The 21,082-nt window shown below is 42.7% G+C and overlaps 1 protein-coding gene across 3 annotated transcripts; it reads left to right on the top strand.

The window, feature by feature from the left end:
* The first annotated feature begins 604 nt into the window (after positions 1–604).
* On the top strand, positions 605–21,082 carry LOC115792184 (clustered mitochondria protein homolog). Of its 3 annotated transcripts, none has more exons than XM_030746619.1 (30): positions 605–1,081; positions 1,335–1,411; positions 1,998–3,299; positions 3,638–3,798; positions 3,884–4,055; positions 4,315–4,455; positions 4,539–4,669; positions 4,751–4,905; positions 5,109–5,234; positions 5,350–5,497; positions 5,624–5,716; positions 6,356–6,574; positions 6,737–6,912; positions 7,435–7,746; positions 7,852–7,985; positions 9,622–9,723; positions 9,861–9,961; positions 10,054–10,206; positions 10,427–10,489; positions 10,579–10,829; positions 10,924–11,008; positions 13,860–14,013; positions 14,705–14,844; positions 14,946–15,026; positions 15,514–15,639; positions 19,049–19,170; positions 19,323–19,416; positions 19,506–19,640; positions 19,726–19,799; positions 19,924–21,082. In XM_030746619.1, the coding sequence occupies exons 3-30, from the start codon at positions 2,042–2,044 to the stop codon at positions 20,048–20,050; spliced, it is 5,034 nt and encodes a 1,677-aa protein (XP_030602479.1). In that variant the 5' UTR covers positions 605–1,081; positions 1,335–1,411; positions 1,998–2,041; the 3' UTR covers positions 20,051–21,082. The 3 variants fall into 3 exon arrangements, with proteins under 3 accessions (XP_030602479.1, XP_030602480.1, XP_030602478.1); XM_030746620.1 differs by having other exon boundaries at positions 1,335–1,416; XM_030746618.1 differs by having other exon boundaries at positions 614–677.

Raw genomic sequence — 21,082 nt, 5'->3', positions numbered from 1 at the left:
TTTCTGGGCTGTAATGAAAAATTAAAGTAGAGAGAGCATTCAGAGTTCATCTGCTGAGTGAAAATTAGGAATCTGCATCTCCACATAGGCCATTTTTAACCTGCTAAAGCAAACGTTTGCATAGGGGACTATTTTTTTTTCTTTTTTATCGAGGGGAAAGCACAGACAAGAGCCCAAGAGAGCGATACGCCATTTCTTTCTAGTGAAGCTGGGAATGTAACTAAAATTACTTTTCACTGCAGTAAAAAAAAAAAAAAAAAAAAAAAAAATATATATATATATATATATATATATATATATATATATATATATATATATATATATATATATATATACAGTAGGTTTCTTAATGAGCTGGAAAATATACAGATAATATACAGATAAATTAAGTTAAAAAAAAAAAAACAGTTTCTCATCTCTGACAAAAGTAACGTCGTGCTGAGTCACTGAAATCTGACGCGCGGTCCGTTTCGGTTACCGCCGCCACTCGTCTCCTAGCAAACGTCTCCCTCAGTTGTCTTGGTGACTGTGCTCAGAATGTTAATACGCCGCTGCAGCGCTTCCATGGCAACCAGAGAGCCGCTTTCCACACTGATGCCAGAGTTTCCAGCGCTGTGTGTCTGAGGAGGGGCGCGCTGCGTCATGTTTACATCTCACAGGTGGCAGCATGTGAAAAGGTGCCAGTCCTCCTCCTCCTGCTATTTATACACCCCCCGCACGTGCTCTCACGTTCAAGGTTGATAGAGAACGCATGAGCCGGTCTGAATACAGGAAGTTGCATCATGAGCGGCAGAAAGGTTGCCCTCTTCTGGATTTGGATGGGTATTGTGTGTTTGAGCAGAGGGCCTGCCACAGCTCCTCTCCACCCCTTGAAGGGCAGACACACAAACACACACACACACACACATACACACACACAAACACACACAGTTTGTGTAATGTGGTTTCGCAGCAAGGACTGGGGAGCCTCCTGCTCTATGGGTAAAGCCTGGGAAACTTAACCCTCTGATTTCGTGAGCAGCAGGAGAATTTGGAGAAGATGAAACAGCCTGACAGACACTCAGTCTTTTCCCACTGGATGGTAGGGTTGTACATTTGCTAAACTAATGTGTATTGAACTGATGTGGTTTTCTGTGTTTTGAGATATGTGCACACGTGTTTTTTGCTGTGCTTGTGTTCTCATGAGCCTGAACAAGGTGTGTTGTGTTTATAAATGCATAACTGTGTCCATTTAGGATCTTCTGCTGCTTTGCTTTGGAGCTTTTGAAGCTTTTTCAAGGATATATATATATATATATTTTTTAAAATTCCTGATTTTATCATCTGTCTTCCAGGATTTCCACACATCCAACATCACTGCAGAGTTCATCTGATCTGATTTTGTCTCTGAGGCTTTCTAGGCCCTTCCACTGTAAGGTGACACCTCTGCAGGAACACTTCATAATTGTCCTGCCATCAGCTGTCGTCTAAGGCTCTAAGCTGCTTGCATTTAAACATGACACACACACATGTGACAGTGTCAAACGCTTGGCTCAGTTACTACTTAGCTGCTCACCACCAGGCCCAAAGTGCATGCTTTTGAGTTTTGAGTCAGTTTTACCGCAGATTACACCGCGATGACGCCTCAGAGTGATGTCACCATCCGCTAACCACACCCTGAAGTACGGCTCTACATCAAGCTGAGAAGTTAAAACAAGATGCTAAAATATGATTAGGTTTTTACTTGTCTAATGGCAAAATTTCAACCTAAATGGCTCTGGTGGTGTTTTCTTGTGAAATGAGGAGTAGTTGGGGCTCAACTCAGGTGTTACTTCTTAATAGCTTACTAATTTTTTAAATCTCTACAATCTTATTGCTCTTGATTTCCCAGTTTGACTTATTTGTAGCCCTTTTAGAGTATGCAGTGTTGTAACTACATGAACCACTGGCTCAAAGCATCAAAAAATAATTGGAAACTACTACATTTTACCACTAAAATTTTTTTTTCTCCTCTCTAGGGCACCTGCACAATTTGTACATCTGTTCCAGGCAGAAAGGCACCATGGGAAACATCTTCCAGTGCTGTCAGACACTGTCAAACTACTTTAAGTGTAAGGATGCGTCAGCCTCAGGTGAGGCAGAACGATCTCCTCTGCTGTCCAGCGAGGAGAGTGAATGCGAGTCACCGAGCCTGCCGGACAACTTGGAGGACGATGCGTTAACCATCTCGCCAAACGGCATAACAAACCCGGCCCTCGAACCGGAGCACTTTCTGTTTCCTGACATCATCCTAAGCAGCACCCTGGGAGGAGATGTGACTCTGGTGGAGCCGATGGTGTGTCTGCTCGTGTCTGAGGAGGATGAAGGAGGTGGCGAGGGTATGGACGAGCTAAGAAGCGAAGAACCAGGGAGGAGCAGCGAGGGGCGAGACAGGGGGTGCTCTGAGGTTGAGACACAGACTGAAATAGAGACCCAGATTGGCATGGGGGTACAGACTCAGACTGAGTCGCAAGCAGAAGTTCAAACACAAACAGAAACACTGGAGTGCAATAACAAGAGAGTGGAGAGAGGAGTAAGTACACAAACTAATACTGGGACTACAAAAGAGATGGATGACTGGGAGGAATGTGGAAGTGTGGAACTGCTGCTTTTGGAGGCACAAACATCACAAAAGAAAAAGAGAGACTCTTGTTGTGACCTAGAAGTTTTTGCTGACTTAGAGCTGCCGGGGAAGGCGGGAAGGCAGACAGACAAAGACAAACCTGAAGTGACGGCCACTTTAACAAAGCTAACTTTGCAAACAGAGCAAAACACTGACCTAACCGAGCAGCAACATACAGATTTTGCCTGGAGAGATCAGATGACTTCACAGTGCCACAAAAAGGACGAAGAGCAGAACACTGAATCCGAACGCGCCTCAGTGACGCAGACTGACCACAAGGTCGGCAGCACCGATGAGAACATTGCTGCAGTGGAGTCACAGAAGATGACAAACACAGAAAATCTGGAGATCTTTGACCCCACTGAGGGCTGCATGGATCTGGTTAAACAGAGCAATCAGGATAATGGACAGATGGGAGACTTAGAGCATGAAAAGGAATATAATAACATCCACATAGAAACAAACATGTCTGACGACCACACAGTTGAGACAGCAGATCATAGTCAGAGTCTAGAAAAATCACAGCCTCCAGAGGAGTCAGAGGGCGACATCAAGACTGAGCCCCTGGCAGAAGAAGAAGAAGAAGAAGTGGCTGAGATGAATCAAATGACTCTGTTTTTAGTTGACAGACTGTTTCTGGCAGCACCACATGTCCAAGGTGAGTCAGTTTTTTTCTCATTGTTAGTCAGTATTACAGTGGGCTAAGCTGAGATCGAATTTTAGATCTCAGAATAAAAGACAATAACACCACATGTTCATTTATTTAGATTTTTTAATTTCCTTGACCACATAATTTTATTTAAGTATTTAAGTAACCGTTATAGTTTCCTTTTAAGGTTTTGACATTCATCCACTTTAGTTGTCACAGTATAATTTACTTTTTTCCTTTTTGGCTTGTATCTTCCACCTGATTTACTGGCATTAAAACGTAACAACGGCTCGTTTTTCCAGCCAGTTTTCATCTTCACGCCCTATTTTTGTCTTCTCTATCAACAGCACCTCCAAACCCAACTACAGAAATCCCCGAGGATGATCCCCCAGAGCGTTCTGATGATGATAAAAAGAAACAACTTAGCAACCAAGACATAGTTGAGCTCCAAGAGACGGGCTTTACTGTCAGGATTCAGCCTCCGGGAACAGAAAGTTTTGAGCTGCAGGTTTGGTTGTAGTCATTGTGTTCTCAAAGCTGCTTCAGGGTGTCTTCATTTTGCTCCGGCTTTCATGTTTCTCCTCCACTCTCAGGTGTCAGGTCAGATGTTGGTGGTGGAGCTTCACCAGGTGCTTATGGATCACGAGATCACCTGTCACCGCACGTGCTTCTCCCTCCAGCTGGGTGGCACCACACTCGACGGCCTTAAAGAGCTGCGCTCCATCCAGGGCGTCCGGGACGGAGCGCAGATCAAGGTGGTGGAGGGTAACTGCCTCTTCCTGTTCTTTGTCCTCATGTGATGATCGTGTATTTGAGTCATTTCAGAGTGCAACACTGAGTACAAAACATCCAGCCATGTATAAAAAAAAATCATACAAATATAAAAAGGTGCTTAACTTTTGTATAGTGGTGTTAAATTATTTTGGATTATTATTCTCACTTCTGCATATGGAAAATATTTCCATTTGTTCCTGCACTCATATAAGATTGAATTAAATCCTTCATAACGTTCTTCTTATTGCAGAATCCTACTCGGTGCGTGATGCTCGTCTTCATCTCAGACACGTACGTGATCTTCTGAGGAGCCTTGACCCCACGGATGCGTACAATGGCGTGAACGGCAGCTCACTGTCTTACCTCACCTTTTGCACCAGAGGAAGCGAGGGTAATGCCACTCTTTCACGCGTTAGGATCAGCTTTTCAATAGTAAATCGTTCAATAGGTTCATCCTAATGTTCAACCCTTCAGATGGTCAGAGCCTGGTGAAGAGGCGAGCTTCCGAAAGGGAGTCTGTTGACTGCAGCCCTCCGGAATACATCCTTCCCGGATCTAAGGACCGACCACTTTCTCTGCTGCAGCCAGTCAGAGAGGACTGGAAGGTGAGCTGTCAACTTTTCTACATGTAATTAAAGCTGGTTAAATATGCATTTAGTCAGAGTTAAACAGCAGGGAAATGACAGCCTTTGCAGTGCCTGCGGGTCCTGACCCTGAGCAGCTGGAACCCACCTCCAGGAAACAGGAAGATGCACGGCGACTTAATGTACCTCAATGTCGTGACTATGGAGGACAAAGAACTCAATATTACATCCTCTACAAGGGGTTTCTTCCTCAACCAGTGAGTTTTATATGCTATGAAAAGCATTTATACGCCCAAGTATTTTGTTCAGATGTTCCCGGTTGGTTTTATAATACCAACCGTTGATAAATTGTTATATTAATGGTTAGTTCAGTCTTTCTCCTTGAATGTTGCAGTTAGAAAAAAACAGGGCTGTAGAAACTCACCTCGACTCAGCTTGTGCTCTTCTCTGACTTTTCCAGGTCGACTGCTTTCAACTTCAACCCCAAACCTGCAGTTTCCAAAATCCTTTGCCACTCTCTAGTGGAGCTGCTGAGTCAAGTCAGCCCTGCTTTCAGGAAAAACTTCACTGCCCTGCAGAAGAAGAGGTGAGTAAATTGTAATTGACTTCATGTGAAAATCATGTGAAAACAAGGTGTTTGCATGAAGCTCGACAGTAACGCGAAAACACAAAAGTATTTTCTGCCATTTGCTGCGTGTCAGAGTTCAGCAGCACGCTTATGAGCGCATCGCAGCACCTTTCCAGGTCTTCACCTGGACTGCGCCCCACGGAGACCACACCCTCGACTGCGTGAGAGCGGAGGAGACTCACACCAGCTACATGGGCACGGACGAGCACACGGCCGGGCAGGTAGTGGACACAAAATAGAGGGAACAACCTAAATGTGGACACTTGTACACAAAAATATAGATTTTATTTTACGTTTCAACTGATGGATGATGATGCTGATATTTAGGTTGTGTGTCATGACCTCAGAGTCGAGACTGGAATGAGGAGCTTCAGGGATGCAGAGAGCTCCCCAGGAGATCCCTGCAGGAGCGACTGCACAGAGAGAGGAGCATGTTCAAGGTGAGACCAAAGGATTCCCAACATCATCTTTCCAAGTCTGCCCCTGATTAATGGCGAAGCAAACATCCATCCATCCATCCATCCATTCGCTTCCGCACATCCTGTTAAGGGTCGCGGGGGGGCTGGAGCCTATCCCAGCTGTCATAGGGCGAGAGGCAGGGTACACCCTGAACAGGTCGCCAGCCTGTTGCAGGGCCAACACGGAGTGACAGACAACCTTTCACACACTCATTCACACCTATGGGCAATTTAGATTAGCCAATTAACCTAACCCCAGTAAGTGCATGTCTTTGGAACGTGGGAGGAAACCGGAGTACCCGGAGGAAACCCACGCAAGCACGGGGAGAACATGCAAACTCCACACAGAGAGAGGGAGAGGCCTGGGCCAAGGTGGAATCGAACCCAGGCCTTCCAGATGGTATTCTAACTGTGAGGCAGCAGTGCTAACCACTGCACCACCGTGCTGCCCCGCGAAGCAAACATTTGATAATTTAAATCCCAGAAGCCATGACCATGAATACAGGAGTCCTCTTATATTTTCTATTTTCCTCTTCCTACTCTGGGACAAAACTGTATTTGTCTTTATTAAAATCGAGGAAGAGAAACTTATTAACCAAAATTTTTAATCCCTCCATGCAGACGAACAGTGACTTTGTGGCTGCTGCAACACGAGGTGCTGCGGCTGTTATTGACGGTAACATCATGCCAATAAACCCAGGGGAGTCACCTCATTTGCAGATGTTCATATGGAACAACCTCTTCTTCAGCCAGGGGTTTGATGTGTCTGAGCACTACCAACCACTAGGGGGCAACACTGCTGCTCACGCTGCTGCCATCTGTGACCTGAGAGGAGCACAGGTAGAGATCCTGAGAGCGTGACTGAGAAGGTGTTTGGGAGACAGTTTCATCTGACTTATTTAAAAGTCATTTGTTTGAAGTGTTACATTCAATCATCTTTAACGGTGTAGTTATAAGGCTATTAAAGGCCAAACTCTGAATAAACAACCCTTCTGGCTACAGGCGTATGCATCTGTGGACATAGAAGGGCTTCACATACTTGGGACAGCTGTGGTGGATTATCGTGGTGTCCGTGTTATTGCTCAGACAATCGTTCCCGGGATACTGGAGAAAAATCAGGAGCAGAGTATAGTTTATGGCTCCAATGACAATGGAAAAACTGTTTTTACACACCCGAGGTACCACCCCTACACACTCACACCAAACAGTAAAGTCTTACACTATATTGCCAAATGTATTCACTCAGCCATCCAAATCACTGAATTCAGGTGTTCCAAGCACCCAGGCATGCAGACTGCTTCTATAAACATTAGTGAAAGAAAGGGTCGCTCTCAGGAGCTCAGTGGATTCCAGCATGGTACCGTGATAGGGTCCTACCTGTACAACAAGTCCAGTCATGAAATTTACTCTCTAATAAATATTCCACAGTCAGCTGTTAGTGGGATTATAAGAAAGTGGAAGTGGATGCTGAGGCACAGAGTGTGCAGAAGTCACCAACCAAAGAGTGGGCTGCCATCATATTAAACCCTATGGATTAAGAATGGGATTTCATTCAAATTCATATGTGTGTGAAGGCAGATGAGTGAGTACTTTTGGCAGTATAGAATATAGTGTATATTGTAGAGCTTGATCACAAAGTCAGATATCTATTTCATTTTCTCACCACTACCACAACTGAGCAGGAGTGTGTTTCATGGCAGGTTTCTGGAGATGCTGGATAAAGCCAGTAAACCGCTGAGAATCCAGCATCATCAGGTGCTCGACCACAACAACAGACCAGTGGAGCTTTGCTCTGGCATAGAGACCATAGGCATCCTGGGTAATGATGGGCGACCTTACATCTTGGACCTCCTGCGAACCTTCCCCCCAGATCTTAACTTCCAGTTCTCAGAGACCGAGGAGAACAAGGAGGAGGTGCCAAAGGAGTGTCAGAGCTTTGGTTACCCATGTCACCATCGTCACAGTCTAGCCAGCTTGAGACCTGAGCTGATAGAGGCCTTCGTCCAGCACAGGTGAGGAGGAGGTTCAGCCAGAATTGAAGTACTAGACCAGCAGGATGAGCCAGGCTTTGAAAATTAGGTTTCTTGTTCTTCTTATCTTTTATTTTTATGATGTAGGTATGAGCTTTTCATGAAGATAGTGTCCCATGAGCTGAGCCAACTGACTGAACAGGATAAAGCTGCAGAGCGGAGTGAGGAGCCTGTCTGTGATTCAAATACTGGGGAGAGAGCTGCAGCCATGGATGACATGGGTGAATAAGATCTTATACAGTAAATAAATTAAAATATGACATACCTATGAAGGTGTGGAGATGACTAGGAGAGAGGGCAGTGGGCTTTTTAACCAGATTGTTTAACACAGCCCTGGAGATTGAATGGATGCTGCAGGGCGATGCGCAGAACTGTAGTAACTACAGGGGGATAAAGCTGATGAGCCATACCAGCTGTGAGGAGCAGAGGTAATGAAGGTAGATGTATTTAAATACCTGGGGGTCAACCATCCAAAGCAACACACAGAGGACAAGAGAGCAGGCAGGGTGGAGCGGGTGGAGACAAGTGTCAGGGGTGATTTATGACAGAAGGATAGCAGCAAGAGTGAAAGGGGAGGTTTACAAGATGGTAGTGAGACCTGTATGTATGGTTTGGAGATGGTGGCACCGACAAAAAGACAGGAGGTGGAGCTGGAGATGTTAAGATTTTCAATGGCAGGGACCAGAATGGACAAGATTAGAAATGAGCACATCAGAGGGACAGCTCAGGCTGAGCAGTTCAGTAAAATGCAACACTGGTGCTACAAATAAGACAAGAGAGCCACACTAAATGAACATCACTAACATATTGCAAATTCTAAGTTTGTGAGTTAATACATTTTACTGTTTGGTTCTGCCATTCATTTCTAATGTGACAGCGGTGCATTAGAGCTCTGAAACTTTAAACTCAGTCAGTACAGTGTAGCTCTGACTCTGTCCTACATAAATGAGATGTGGAAATCACTTTAGTTTGTCACCATCAGTATAAAACAGACTTGACAGCAGATTATCACAATGTATAAAAACATTTATACATTTTCTGCATTGCAAATTGAATGTGTGTAAATTCCACTGACAATGCAATGTACAGTTTGAGCTGCTGTTGTGGTACTGCGCAGCTTCCTTCAGCAGTGTTAGTAACATACAAGTCAGCAGGTTGCATTTATAAAATGATTCCTTCAGCAGAGAATCCATTCCATGCTTAGAGCATAAATAACATTTAAAGAATCTGTGAAAATGTTCCAGATGATTTTAAACTGAAAATCTGCACATAACCTGCCCTGGATGAGGTTATATCTTCAGCACAAGAACAATTTTTCCCTCGCAGTTTTGAACTGACAACTATAGTTATTATGCTTTAAAAACTAAGCTTTACATACAAAGCTTTAGTTTAAAAAAATTGCACGCATTCTTGTAGTTTAAATTATCTAGGCAGCTTAGTTGCAGCTCAGCATATAATAACATAGGACATGTTTATGTGTTTAAATAATAATCTGACACTGACAGAGGTATTTCTGCTGCATAATCAATTTACTTATTATACATAACAAATTTTGCAAAAATACTAGCATGCAGTATTCTGACAAACTTTTTTCTACTTTGGTAGAATTTCATATTTCATACTTCCTCCACCGTTCATTCCTGAATTTGGAAATACTGTGAAAACAGTATCACACATATGTGCAATGTTCTGCAAACCTTAAGGAATTAATATTGTAAGGGTAATAAATAAATCTGAATTACAGATATAACAGAGCCACAAAATAAAAATGCAGATATTAAATGTCAATTGATGTCTAAGGGCAAAGAAAGCTGATTGTTGTCATATCAGATTGTTGTTTCATATCTGACTTTGTAGAAATTCGGAGAACAAATGTGATCCTGAAAGCTTGTAGAGCCGTTGGATCAGTGAGCAACTCCTACTTTGACATCCGCTTCAATCCCGATGTTTGCTCTCCAGGTACTCAAAACACACACACAGAGCTATCTATCGATCTCTCTCTCTCTCTCTCTCTCTCTCTCTCTCTCTCTATATATATATATATATATATACATATATCAATCAGTCTAAAGGTGAACTGTGTGTCTTTCCTGCAGGTGCTCGATTCCCCGCTGAGTCTTTGGAGGAGGTTCAGAGGCAGAGACGCCTGCTGTGGGAGGCAGCTGCTTTTCTCCTGTCTCATCAGATTCCGGCAGCGGTCAGTTGTGCATGCGTGGGGCCGTAATGTTTAAGTCTATCATGTGCATAAAGTGTAAGATGAATTGTGTGTGTGTGTTGTTTCTGTTGTAGCTGAGGGACTGTCTTGACCATACAGTAATGCCAATGGACGGAGCAACTCTGACCTCAGCGCTACATCAGCGGGGTGTGAACGTGCGATATCTGGGCACCATACTGATGGAGCTCGACAGGGTGGAGGAGACAGGAAGACTCGGCCACATACAGGTACTTAATTCAGCTATCATTAACCATACCGCATAAATGCAACAACAACTATGTATCATATATGCATATAAGCAGGTCTGTTAGGCTGGAGCATCATGCATTTATTCCACACAAATTATTATGGTTATGAAGACTGAGCTAGTCCTGCAGTTTAATCTCATGACAGCAAACTTTGCTGAAGTCTATCTGATTAAATAATCGTTTACATGTTCCCGTACAGAGAATTTCTATCAGTGAAATCATCCTCAGAAGTGCCAAACACATCTTCAGGACCTACCTACAGGTGATCAGGTTAAGAAAAATACATATGAAAATCACTACAAAATCGAGTATTATTTTTGCATTATCAGCATTTTTCTTATTTTCTCCCAGGATGTGGAACCTGCAGCTTTCTCTGCAGCTGTCAGTCACTTCCTAAACTGCCTCCTGAGCTCCTCCTCCTCCTGTTTCCCGGACTCCTGCTCAGATGAGCTGCTCTCTCGCCGTAAGAGCCGCCGCCGCCGGAGCTACGGGGCTCGAGTCGCATTGTTGGGCGACAGCGTGTGGGCTAGGCTGACTTCCAGTGAGTTGTGGGCCAGGATCAAGGCTGAGGCTCAAGATTATTACCACTACAAGTTTGACAGGTGTGTGTGTGTGGGATGGGGGGGGGGGGGGGGGGGGGGGTTATTCCTGGATATGTGCAGCAAGATTTTACCCTGTCATCCTCTCTGTGTTCAGTGAAGACATAAATGAGGTAATAGAAAAGCACAACCTTCAGAGGATCTCCCTGCTGAGAGAGATTGCCATGAAGACAGGCATCCAGGTCAGACATCTCTTCATAATACAACAACCTATAAGCTTAAATTAATTCTGTCTTTCTTGAAACTGCCCCAGACTAGCTACGTTAGAGGAAATCAGAACATCTGTATCATTGAAAGTCACATCTGGGGCTGCAATAGATCAATGCTGCTCATGCCTACTACCCAGCACACTGCTTTATTTGACCAACGTATGGCAGACGGGACAGTTTATTAGTTTAAAGAAGGTGAAAAATATGGAGAAAAATACATAAAATGCTCATCACTGAAAATGGGTCAACATTTCCACCCCTTTGCAGAAGCTTACATGAGGTTTAGGTTTGAGGTAATCTGCCACACTTATGTTCTGTCAGGCTCACTGAAAAAAGGCAAGCTTATATTGGATTTTTACTACTGCACAGACCTGGGCCCAAAGTTATTTAACCTTCATTTATCAAATAAGAAGCAAAATATAAGAAAATGAGAATAATTCTCTTGAATGCAGTTTTTTAATGTGTCTCAAACATTTGAATTTCAACAAGCACTTAAATGACAAATAAATTCAGAATGTATAAATATTAAATTGAGATGAAATAAGAGATTGGAAAGTCTGTCAAAAAATTCATAAAACGTGGATATAGCAACACACTGAACAGTACAGAATAATGACCTAGGTTACTCTGTTTCTATATACACTACTGGACACTTTGTTAGGTACACCTCACTAGCACTGGATTTGACCCCCTTTTGCCTTCAGAGCTGCCTTCATTCTTTGTGGCATACATTCAAGTGCTCTCTCGTGTATGTTGTGTTTCTAGTTTGGTTTTTAGTTTGGATTCCTTGTTTATTATTGGTTATGGATTATTTCGTGTTTAAGGTTGAGCAGGTGTTTTGTTTTTCGGTGTCTTTGTTTTTCCTCTGTCCTAGTGTCAAGCTTATTTCAGTCCTGGTCTCTGTCTAGATACTTCCTGTTTTATTTTGGAGTGCCTTTGGTCCTTGTGTGGTGTGTTTAGTTTTGCTTCCTGTGTTTTCCCTCCCAGCTGTTTCCATCTCATTACCCCTTGTGTATTTATTGCCGTAGTTTTTCCTCTGCTCTTTGTCGCGTCCTCGTCATCGTTGATCTCCTGCTGTGTGCGCTCATGTTTATGTCTATATTTAGTCAAGCCAAGTTCAAGTAAGTTGGTGTTTTGTGCTGCCGGCTCCTGACCAGCTCTGCTTATGTTCTGCGTTTTTACTAATAAAGCTGAAAGCAAAGTTTAGTTCTCGCCTCCTGAGTCCTACGTTGGGGTCCGACGCCTTGCCTGCCACAGCAGTTAGATGACACTCAGCGTGTGCCAGGAAAATATCCCCCACACCATTACATCACCATCAGCAGCCTGAAGCCATTTTTTCATGTTGTTTACACCAAATTCTGACCCTGCCATCCAAATGTCACAGCAGAAATCAAGAGTCATCGGACCAGACTGTCCTGGGCCGGGGGCCCAGTGTTTTGAGTCCTTTTCGTGTAGTTCTGGTTTTCTTGTATTTTTCAGGTTGTGTTGCTTAGTTTTTCTCTCTGTTTAGGTTCTCAGTTTGTTGTAGTTTTGTAATCCGTCTTTAGGTTTAGTTATTGCTTTTCATTGTATTTTTCTTGGTCTTTGTCTTTCTGTATCTCTGTGTCCCAGTCCTCCTAGTTTGGTTACTTCCTGTTTTATTTTGACAGTCTTGTGTTCCCTGTACCTTGTGTTTAGCGTTATTAGTTTCATTTGTTTCACCTGTTGTTCCCTGTTGTTTCCACTTGCCCTGATTACCTAGTGTGTGTATTTAAGCCCTCAGTTTTTCACCGTTCTTTGTTGTGTCCTTGTCTGTGTAGCCCTGAATGGCGGCTACTGCTGTGTGCGTTGTATTTCGAGTTTTCTTTGTGTAGCTGGTTCCCATCCAGCTTTTGGTATTTTGAGTTTATTTAATAAAGTTGAGTTAAACATAATTCGAGCCTCGAGAGTCTTGCATTGGGGTCCTCTGCTTTGCCAGCTTCAGCAGAACGTGACACAGACAACATTTTTCCAGTTTTCTTTTGTCCAGTTTTGATCAGCCTGTGCTAATTATAGCCTCAGTTTTCTGTTCTTAGGTGACAGGTGTGGTCTTCTGCTGCTATAAACCATTTGCCTTAAGGCTGAAAGTTGTGCATTCAGCGATGCTCTTTTGCATACCATGGTTGTAATGAGTGGTTATTTGAGTTACTCTGGCATCAAAAAAGCATTTTAAACCAGAGAACTGCCACTCGCTGGATATTTTCTCTTTTTTGGACTATTCTCTGTAAACCCTAGAGATGGTTGTGTGGGAAAATCCCAGAAGATCAGCACCAGCAACCATGCCACGTTCAAGGTCACGTAAATCATCTTTCGTCCCCATTCTGATGGTCGGGTCATCTTGCCCATGTCGTGAGTTGTTGCCATGTAATTGGCTGATTAGATATTTGTGTTAATAAGCAGGCCAACAGGTGTACCTAATGAAGTGGCCAGTTAATGTGTCAGTCAACAGTGTTTCAGTCATCAAGGATTTAAAGTTAAGCAACTTAAAAGGCTTCTAGAGCTCTTGCTAAATTAAAAGCATTTCAAGCTGAAACACATTTATTAAATAGTCTTAATCATTACATTTATGGGAAAAACGTTTTAACTTTAGGTTTTCTCTTAAATCCATAATTCTCTTTCTAGTGGTTTTACAGTTATAGCCCCTGATTATGAAAACTTAAAGGCTGACATCATGCGTCAGGGTTTTTGGTGGCTAAAGTTGAGAAGTTGCTGTGTTTAGAGCAGAGGTTCAGGGCAGTCAAACCACAAAGTGATTAAGTCCAGCGTTTAAAGTGCATCTGCTCTCCTCATTCCTGTTCTCATTCAGGTGCAGCTGAGGGAATATGTCTTTGAGTCTCGACACAAGCCAGCGTTTGGCGAGGAAGATGTCATCAACATGTTTCCTGTGGTCCGGCACCTCAAACCCACGTCGTCCGATGCCACGCAGCTTGTTCAGCAAGCCCAGCTGGCAGTGCAACAGGGTGAGACATAAGCACAGCTTAAAATAGGATGTATATGTTCACATGTAGGGCAGCATGGAGGCCTGATCTTAAAGCAACTGATCACTAACATCCAGCTACACAGGAGCTGCTTCCCTCCAAACATTAAACTCTAAATATCACAGACTAAAAAAAACGTCACTTATCTGATTGTGGTGATCACATGTTTGACGTGGGAAGAAGAGTTAACAGTATGCTCACACAGTCAACAAGTTTTAACCTGTTGTGTTATTTTTTGCATTTTAACTTTGTGTGTGGGATAGAAAGAGAAAAAAAAATCACTATTTTAAAAGTAACTTCCTGATATACTGTATGTGTGAGGAAGTTCTCACATGCAAACTGAAAGAGTATTTGTTCTTTGTTCCTGTTCATAGCAGCTGCACAGACTGTTTTAATGCCAGCCATACAGGACAAAATCTACACGTCTCATTCTGTGTTAAAATACATTCTTGATCTAATATGGAGCTTCAGCTGTCAGAAAAATCCAGCAGACATCTTTTTGAATTGTAGTTCCTGAAGCACAAACGCAAACTTGGGAAGAATTAAGTAACTCTGAATATGGACTTCAGTTCAGATACAGTCCAGATCCAGAGTCAGCGTACCTCACGGGAGGAGCGGATGTTCATTTCTGTTCATTCATTTTGCATTATTAGTGTTTTGTGTTTGATTTCAGGGCTTCTCAAGGAAGGTTATGAATTGATTAGCCAGGCCCTGACTCTGTTCAGCAGCGTGTGCGGGGTCCTGCACGAGGACGTGTGCATGTGCCTGCGTCTCCTCGGACGGCTCAGCTACATCCTTGGGGAAAATGCAGATGTAAATATTCATTATGTAAATTTCTGCCATGAAATAATGCTTTCTTTCTGAGCCAAACAGACAGAAAGTAATGTTTCCTTTATTGTACTGATGCCTCGCAGGCCCTCAGCCACCAGGAAAAGGCAGTAATGAGTTCTGAGAGAGTACACGGTATAGACCATCCACAGACCATACAAGATTATGTGAGTTTCTTCACTTTTTCAGCAATTCACAGACAGATTGTTGCCATGTTACTCCTGTTGTCTTCCACCCTAGAGATGCCTGAACTGGAACCGGTCCATATCTGTAATTAAAACACAAACTGTTTCATTTTTCAGTGCCATAGTGTCATTATGACTAGAATGAATGTAGCATTTGTTGTGCTCTTTATCTGTTCACAGAGCTGCAGTTAAAAAAAAAAAACAAAAGTTTAAAACAGGTTCATTAACATCAGTATTAGTTTATGGAGTTTTTCAGATCTTGGCCCTGTGATTGGGATAAGGACACTGACTGTGTTTTAAAATCCACACAATCATAGAGCATGTTTGTTCATTTTGGCCTCACAGTTCTGCAGCTTTTCCTTTTCTTTTTTTCTGGGGGGGGGGGGGATTAACCCAAAAAATAGCCAAACATTTAACTGTGTCTATTAAATCATTTGTCTTTACTTTGATATATTCTTTCATGCTTCAGACTTTTCTGGCCCTGTTCTGCTTTGCTGGAGGCCAGCACTCGACCTCCCTACAGCTGCTATATCGCGCTCGGTACCTCACCCTGCTTGTTAGTGGGGATGACCATCCACAAGTTGCATTATTGGATGTAAGTGAGACACCACCTGGATGTATTTATTTGACAGTATTTTGCACCAAAAAAAAAAAAATGTAATTCTTTATGATCCAAAAGTTTGATTTGATAAAGATTTTAAAACTGGATGCCCTTCCTGACATGACTCTCCCCATTTATCCGGGCTTGGAACTGGCACTAGGAGCACACTGGCTTGTGGCCCGCTTGTGGCTGTGATAGGCTGTGTCAGGGTGTATTGAAGGATAGCAGCAAGAGTGGATGTCATGTCGGGCGGTTTGACTGGACCCAAAAGCAGGACGCTGTGAACAGGCATTAAGTAAAATGTCTTTTATCGCTGAGACAAAAAAAAGTGCAAAGTGTCCTTCCAGGGCAAAACAATGCAAATAATCAAGAATGTAGAATCTTCTTGGCGAGACATGCAACAAACTGACACACAGGGAACAGACAACGATGACAACCTGACAAAGAACTGACAAGATAATATGTACACACCAGGTAATGGGCTAATGGGAAACAGCTGGGAGGGGAAATACTGGAAGCAAAACTAAACCCGAAGTACAAGGACCAAGACATACCAAAATAAAACAGGAAGTGGAAACACAGACTAAGACACATGAAGTTGACCCAAGGGCAGAGGATGAACAATAACACACAACACCTACTCAGAGACACACAAATGTCCACAAAAAGGAATCCAAACCAAATTAGGAAACACAACATTATACATTAAACAGAAAATCAAAAAACACAAAACACTGTGCAAAAAGCCCGTGATCATGACAGTGGAAGGTTTACAAGATGATAGTGAGACCTGCTATGGCAGGGGTGTCAAACTCAATCACAGCCAAAATTGAAGACACAGTCTGAGTCGCAGGCCGAACAGGATTAAAAATAATTATTTTAATCAGTAATATGAATTTGTATGGCCAGGAAACAGCAACTTTTGTCTCAACACATTAAATAAAATATAAAATTATATTTTTCTTCAAAAATAACATTAGGAAAAATGAATATATTTCAAGCTGATGAAAATTTACTAATTTTTCAGGTAGAAACTGTGATGGGAATTTCTGCGCTTCAGTCGGAAAAACGCGTAAACTGCGCAGCGTGTCCAGTTTCTCAGCAAAAAGCGCAGCTGCAAACACAGCGGTGAAGACGGGAGGGGGGAGGGAGGGACTGTGACTGCCACTGATTTAGACCTTTGCCTCCATAAAGTTCTCTGCGTTACAGTGCTTCTGACGTTCTGTCTTCAGGACTTTGCTGCACAGCGTTTTCTGCTGTGTGACGCAGTGGTGCACTGTCAGCTCACCTGTGCAGGTCTCCCTCTGTATCTTCTCCCATATCTGTCCCACCAATCCGCTCTTTTCCCTGCACACTGCAGGCGAGGAAAAGAGACAGACCGTTTACCTCCAATGTCAGCGATCAGGTCCTTTGCCTTGCCTATTTGGAAAATCCCTGTTTTCTACTTCTCATTTGGCCATTTTTGAGAGTCAGGAAGCTTAAATGTCACTGTAAAAAGTGCTGACCAATGTTTTTATCTGCTGATCACTGGAAAGGTCTTGGCCTGTATGGCAGCTGTGGCAGCATTGTGGGATTTGTAGTATAAGTGGTGGGAGCGCCATTTACCCCCGCAGGCTGAAATCATCTGACACGTGGTGTATGGTTTGGTGACTGTGGCTCTAATAAAAAGACGGGGGCAAACTGGAGGTGGCAGAGCTGAAGATGCTTTCATTGGGAGTGACCAGAATGGACAGGATTAGAAATCAGTTCATCAGAGGGACAGCTCAGCATAAGCAGTTTGGAGACAAAGTTAGAGAGGCAAGGCTGAGATGCTTTGGACATGTGCAGAGGAGGGAAAGTGGATATATTGGACAAACAATGGTGAATATGGAGCTGCCAGGTAGGAGGAAAAGAGGAAGATCTCAGAAGGTTCACGGTGTAGTGAAGGCGGACATGCAGGGAATTGGGTGAGATCAAGGCAAATGATCCGCTGTGGTGACCCCTAAAGACAGCAGCCAAAAGAAGAAGAAGCGAAAAAAAAAATGTATTCATTTAAAGATTCATAGATAAAGTGCAATCCTTATAGCAAAGAGTGAAGAAGTCCATTAACAAAGAAGAAAATCTAAAGACATGAACACACCAAGCAATCCAAAATCCAAACAGAAGCAAGACACATTAAAGGGCGGGTAAACAGACACTCAGACAAAGGACAGTGGGGGAACTGAGGTTCTAAATACTCACAGACACAATGTGGACTAAACAGGAGGAGTGGAAACATCTGGGAACCAAGAAACTCCTAAAACTAATAAAAGGCAAGACAAGGGAAGTAAAACTGAATACAAGACACAAGAGACAAATGACTGTCAAAATAAAACAGGAAAAAACTAAACAGGGAAACGCCTAACAGAGAGATCGCTGGAATAATCACAAACACCAAAAATAACAAAACTATCTCTATGATGGTAATCAAAATTGAGGCTCAAGATTAATAATGAAAAACAAAAAAATTCTAAGTAACAGTGAGAAAACTCAAAATAACCAAACAAAAGGACCATAGACCATAATAAAAGGAAAACACTTTTTAATGACAGAAAACCATCTTTTCATGTGCTGTTAAGGGAACTGTTGTGGAGACGTGGAATTTTTTTTTTTGAATTTTTTTGATTATACAAAGCAGTTGAGGAAGATAAGAAATTGAAAAAGCAGAAATCCTGTTGGTATTTCAGCAGCCAGTCATTGCTTTACTTTCTGCTGATAGAGGTAATGTGTCAAAAACTGAGGCTTGGGTGCTGGATTTACTCTCTAAACTCTACTTTTTAGTAAAGAAATGACACAAATGACCACTAGAAATGCAGCCTCAACATTGAGACTGTTTACTGATTATGCAGATTCAATAAACTGTAGGAAAAAAAGCAGAGCCAAGAAGCAAAGCGCTCCTCCGAGAGGTTTTGCTGTAAGCACGCAGGCTCGAGTGCGACAGAAAACGAACGAACCTCCCTGTGGCTCTCTCGATGTCTACAAAACCCATCCTTCCTGTAACTTCCCACTCCATGGGCTCATGCTGGTGTTTAGGTTCAGGCATTAAAAAAAAAACAACCTTTAGAGGTATCCCACACATAAAGTCCAGACACAGCACGCACATAACATCATGTGACTCTAAGTGATATTGCAGTGCTTAGTAATGTTTACTGTGAGTTCAACATGATGCAACTTTAAACATTCCGGTGCTATCCAGTGTTTTCTTTGGCATAAATGAGGTGTAAACATAAACAAACACACTGAGGAATAAACAGTTATTAGGATTATGCTTTTCACACATGAAATTGATCAAAAAGTCAAAGTGCTTATATCCATAAATTACTCATTACTCAACACTCACACCTCATCCATGTGTTTGAATCCCTGTTTTGTCCCTCTGTGTTAGAGCATGCTGGGTCTGGTACTTCATGGACTGATGGAGTATGAACTGTCCCTGAAGTTCCTGCAGAATGCCTTAACTTTAACCTCAAAATACCACGGTGCCACGTCCCTGAAATATGCACACAGGTACGTGACAGTTTGTCATCATGCTCCTCTTTCTTGCATAATAAACACAGATTCAGTATCAGAAAGTGTGAGAGACGATTGCTGTCATCTTCCTGTTCATGTTTTCATTTCCTTTGCATAAAAGCTCCTTTCCATGTCTTTTTTCTGCACAGTCATCACCTGCTGGCCACTGTGCACGAGAGTAAAGGGGAGTTTCGGTCAGCACTGCACCATGAGAAAGAGGCTTATTCGATATATAAGAGCCAGGTGTGCTTTAGCATACTGGAATATTGTGTTTTGTGGTGTCATGTTTATGCCGTCTGCTCAGAATTTTGACTGGTGCTGCACACGTGTAGGTTGGTGAGAACCATAACAATGCAAAGGAAAGCTTGGAGTACCTGAAGAGCCTCACTCAGCAGGCCGTGATCCTTCAGAAAGCCATCAACCAAATCTACAGTAACACACCTAGTGCCTGTATCCCACCGCCAAAGGTTATGTTGTCACACACACACACACACCAACACGCACACATGGTGCATGCATTTCTGGTTGTGACGGACTGTTTTTCCTCTACAGTTTTCCACACCGAGCCTTCCCGTAATACTTCAGCAGCTCAATCTGACATGTGGAATCATTCTCATCCCCCTCAGGTGATCACTGAAACAGACACAGGATCACAAGTAGCCGCTAATGTCCTGGTTTAATGCTCACCTGGTTGAAAAGGTGAATGGAAATGTGATTTCCCCACTCACACAGTTGTCTTTTCCTTTCTAGTGCAAAAGAAATTGACGACCTGCAGGCCGAGTTTAAAGGGGAGGAAAAAGTGAAAGCGGAAGAGCTTGAAAATCACTTCTTAAAGCAAAACAAACTGAGTTCTGTTGACAAGAGACAACAATACTGACCTATGAAGTAAGGAGACAGTCACAATGGGACACCTGTGTACTCTGTGAAAATGACCGTGGACAATGAGCAACAATGGCAGATGAAAGCGAGGTAAATCGCTGGTGTTAATAAGTAGGTCACCCAGGTGCACTCGTCTCCTGTTCAAAGAGGACTTTGTTCTGCTCTTGCCAGTACGAGACAGGAGATGGTAGAGATCATTATCTATATCTGCGCTACATAGATTATAAGTGCCATAATAAAGCTCATGTATGAGACTGTATGTGATCGATGGCAAGTATGTTCAACTCCATTCCTTTTTGTCATGAAAGTGGATAAATGAAACCACCAATTGCGCTGCTAGATGAATGGAAAAGCACAGTACGTTTCACACTATGTATACTGACAAAAAATATATAGCCACAGTGTTCAAATGTCTTTAAATGGCATGCTCTCTTCTTGCACTACCCTGAGTGCCCACTGGGTTTCACACTTGTGCCATGAGCATTTCTCAGAACAAGGTAGATGAGTTCCCATTATGCAAACGAGATAGATTAAAAAAAGACTTAACTGTTTTTATTTTATAGGTCCATTGTCTGTTTTGTATTGTGCTATAGGCTATAGCCCTAAAAGCGACTCTCTTTGTGTTTTTTCTCATGCAACATACTTATAAAAATTATGTATGAATTAAGTGACATTCTGGTGTGTGTGAAGACAATGGGAAAGGGGGCCGCTTTGACAAGTAGTTCATTGTGTGAGACATGCAAGATTGTTTTAGATGTGTACCAGCACCCTCATTACAATTTAGCTGTCATTAATTCCATCATATTTTTTATTCTATAACACAAAGCTGAAAAGGAGAACATTAGGCTTTGAAAGTGTATTTTTACTTCAGTGGCAGTTACATATATTTTACATATTCTCCCATCTGAAAATGTCCAGGTATTTCTGACATAGTTTCCTGTGAGTTGTTTATTATTCAACATCCGTGGAGTCGAAGCATGGTGGTGTAAATGCATCTATACAAATCAAATTCAAGTGAAAACATCATAGA

Source organism: Archocentrus centrarchus, chromosome 14 (assembly GCF_007364275.1).
Source record: "Archocentrus centrarchus isolate MPI-CPG fArcCen1 chromosome 14, fArcCen1, whole genome shotgun sequence".
NCBI classification, from domain to species: Eukaryota; Metazoa; Chordata; class Actinopteri; order Cichliformes; family Cichlidae; genus Archocentrus; species Archocentrus centrarchus.
The sequence above is the reverse complement of the archived record's forward strand: the minus strand, read 5'-3'. Positions and strand labels throughout refer to the sequence as shown.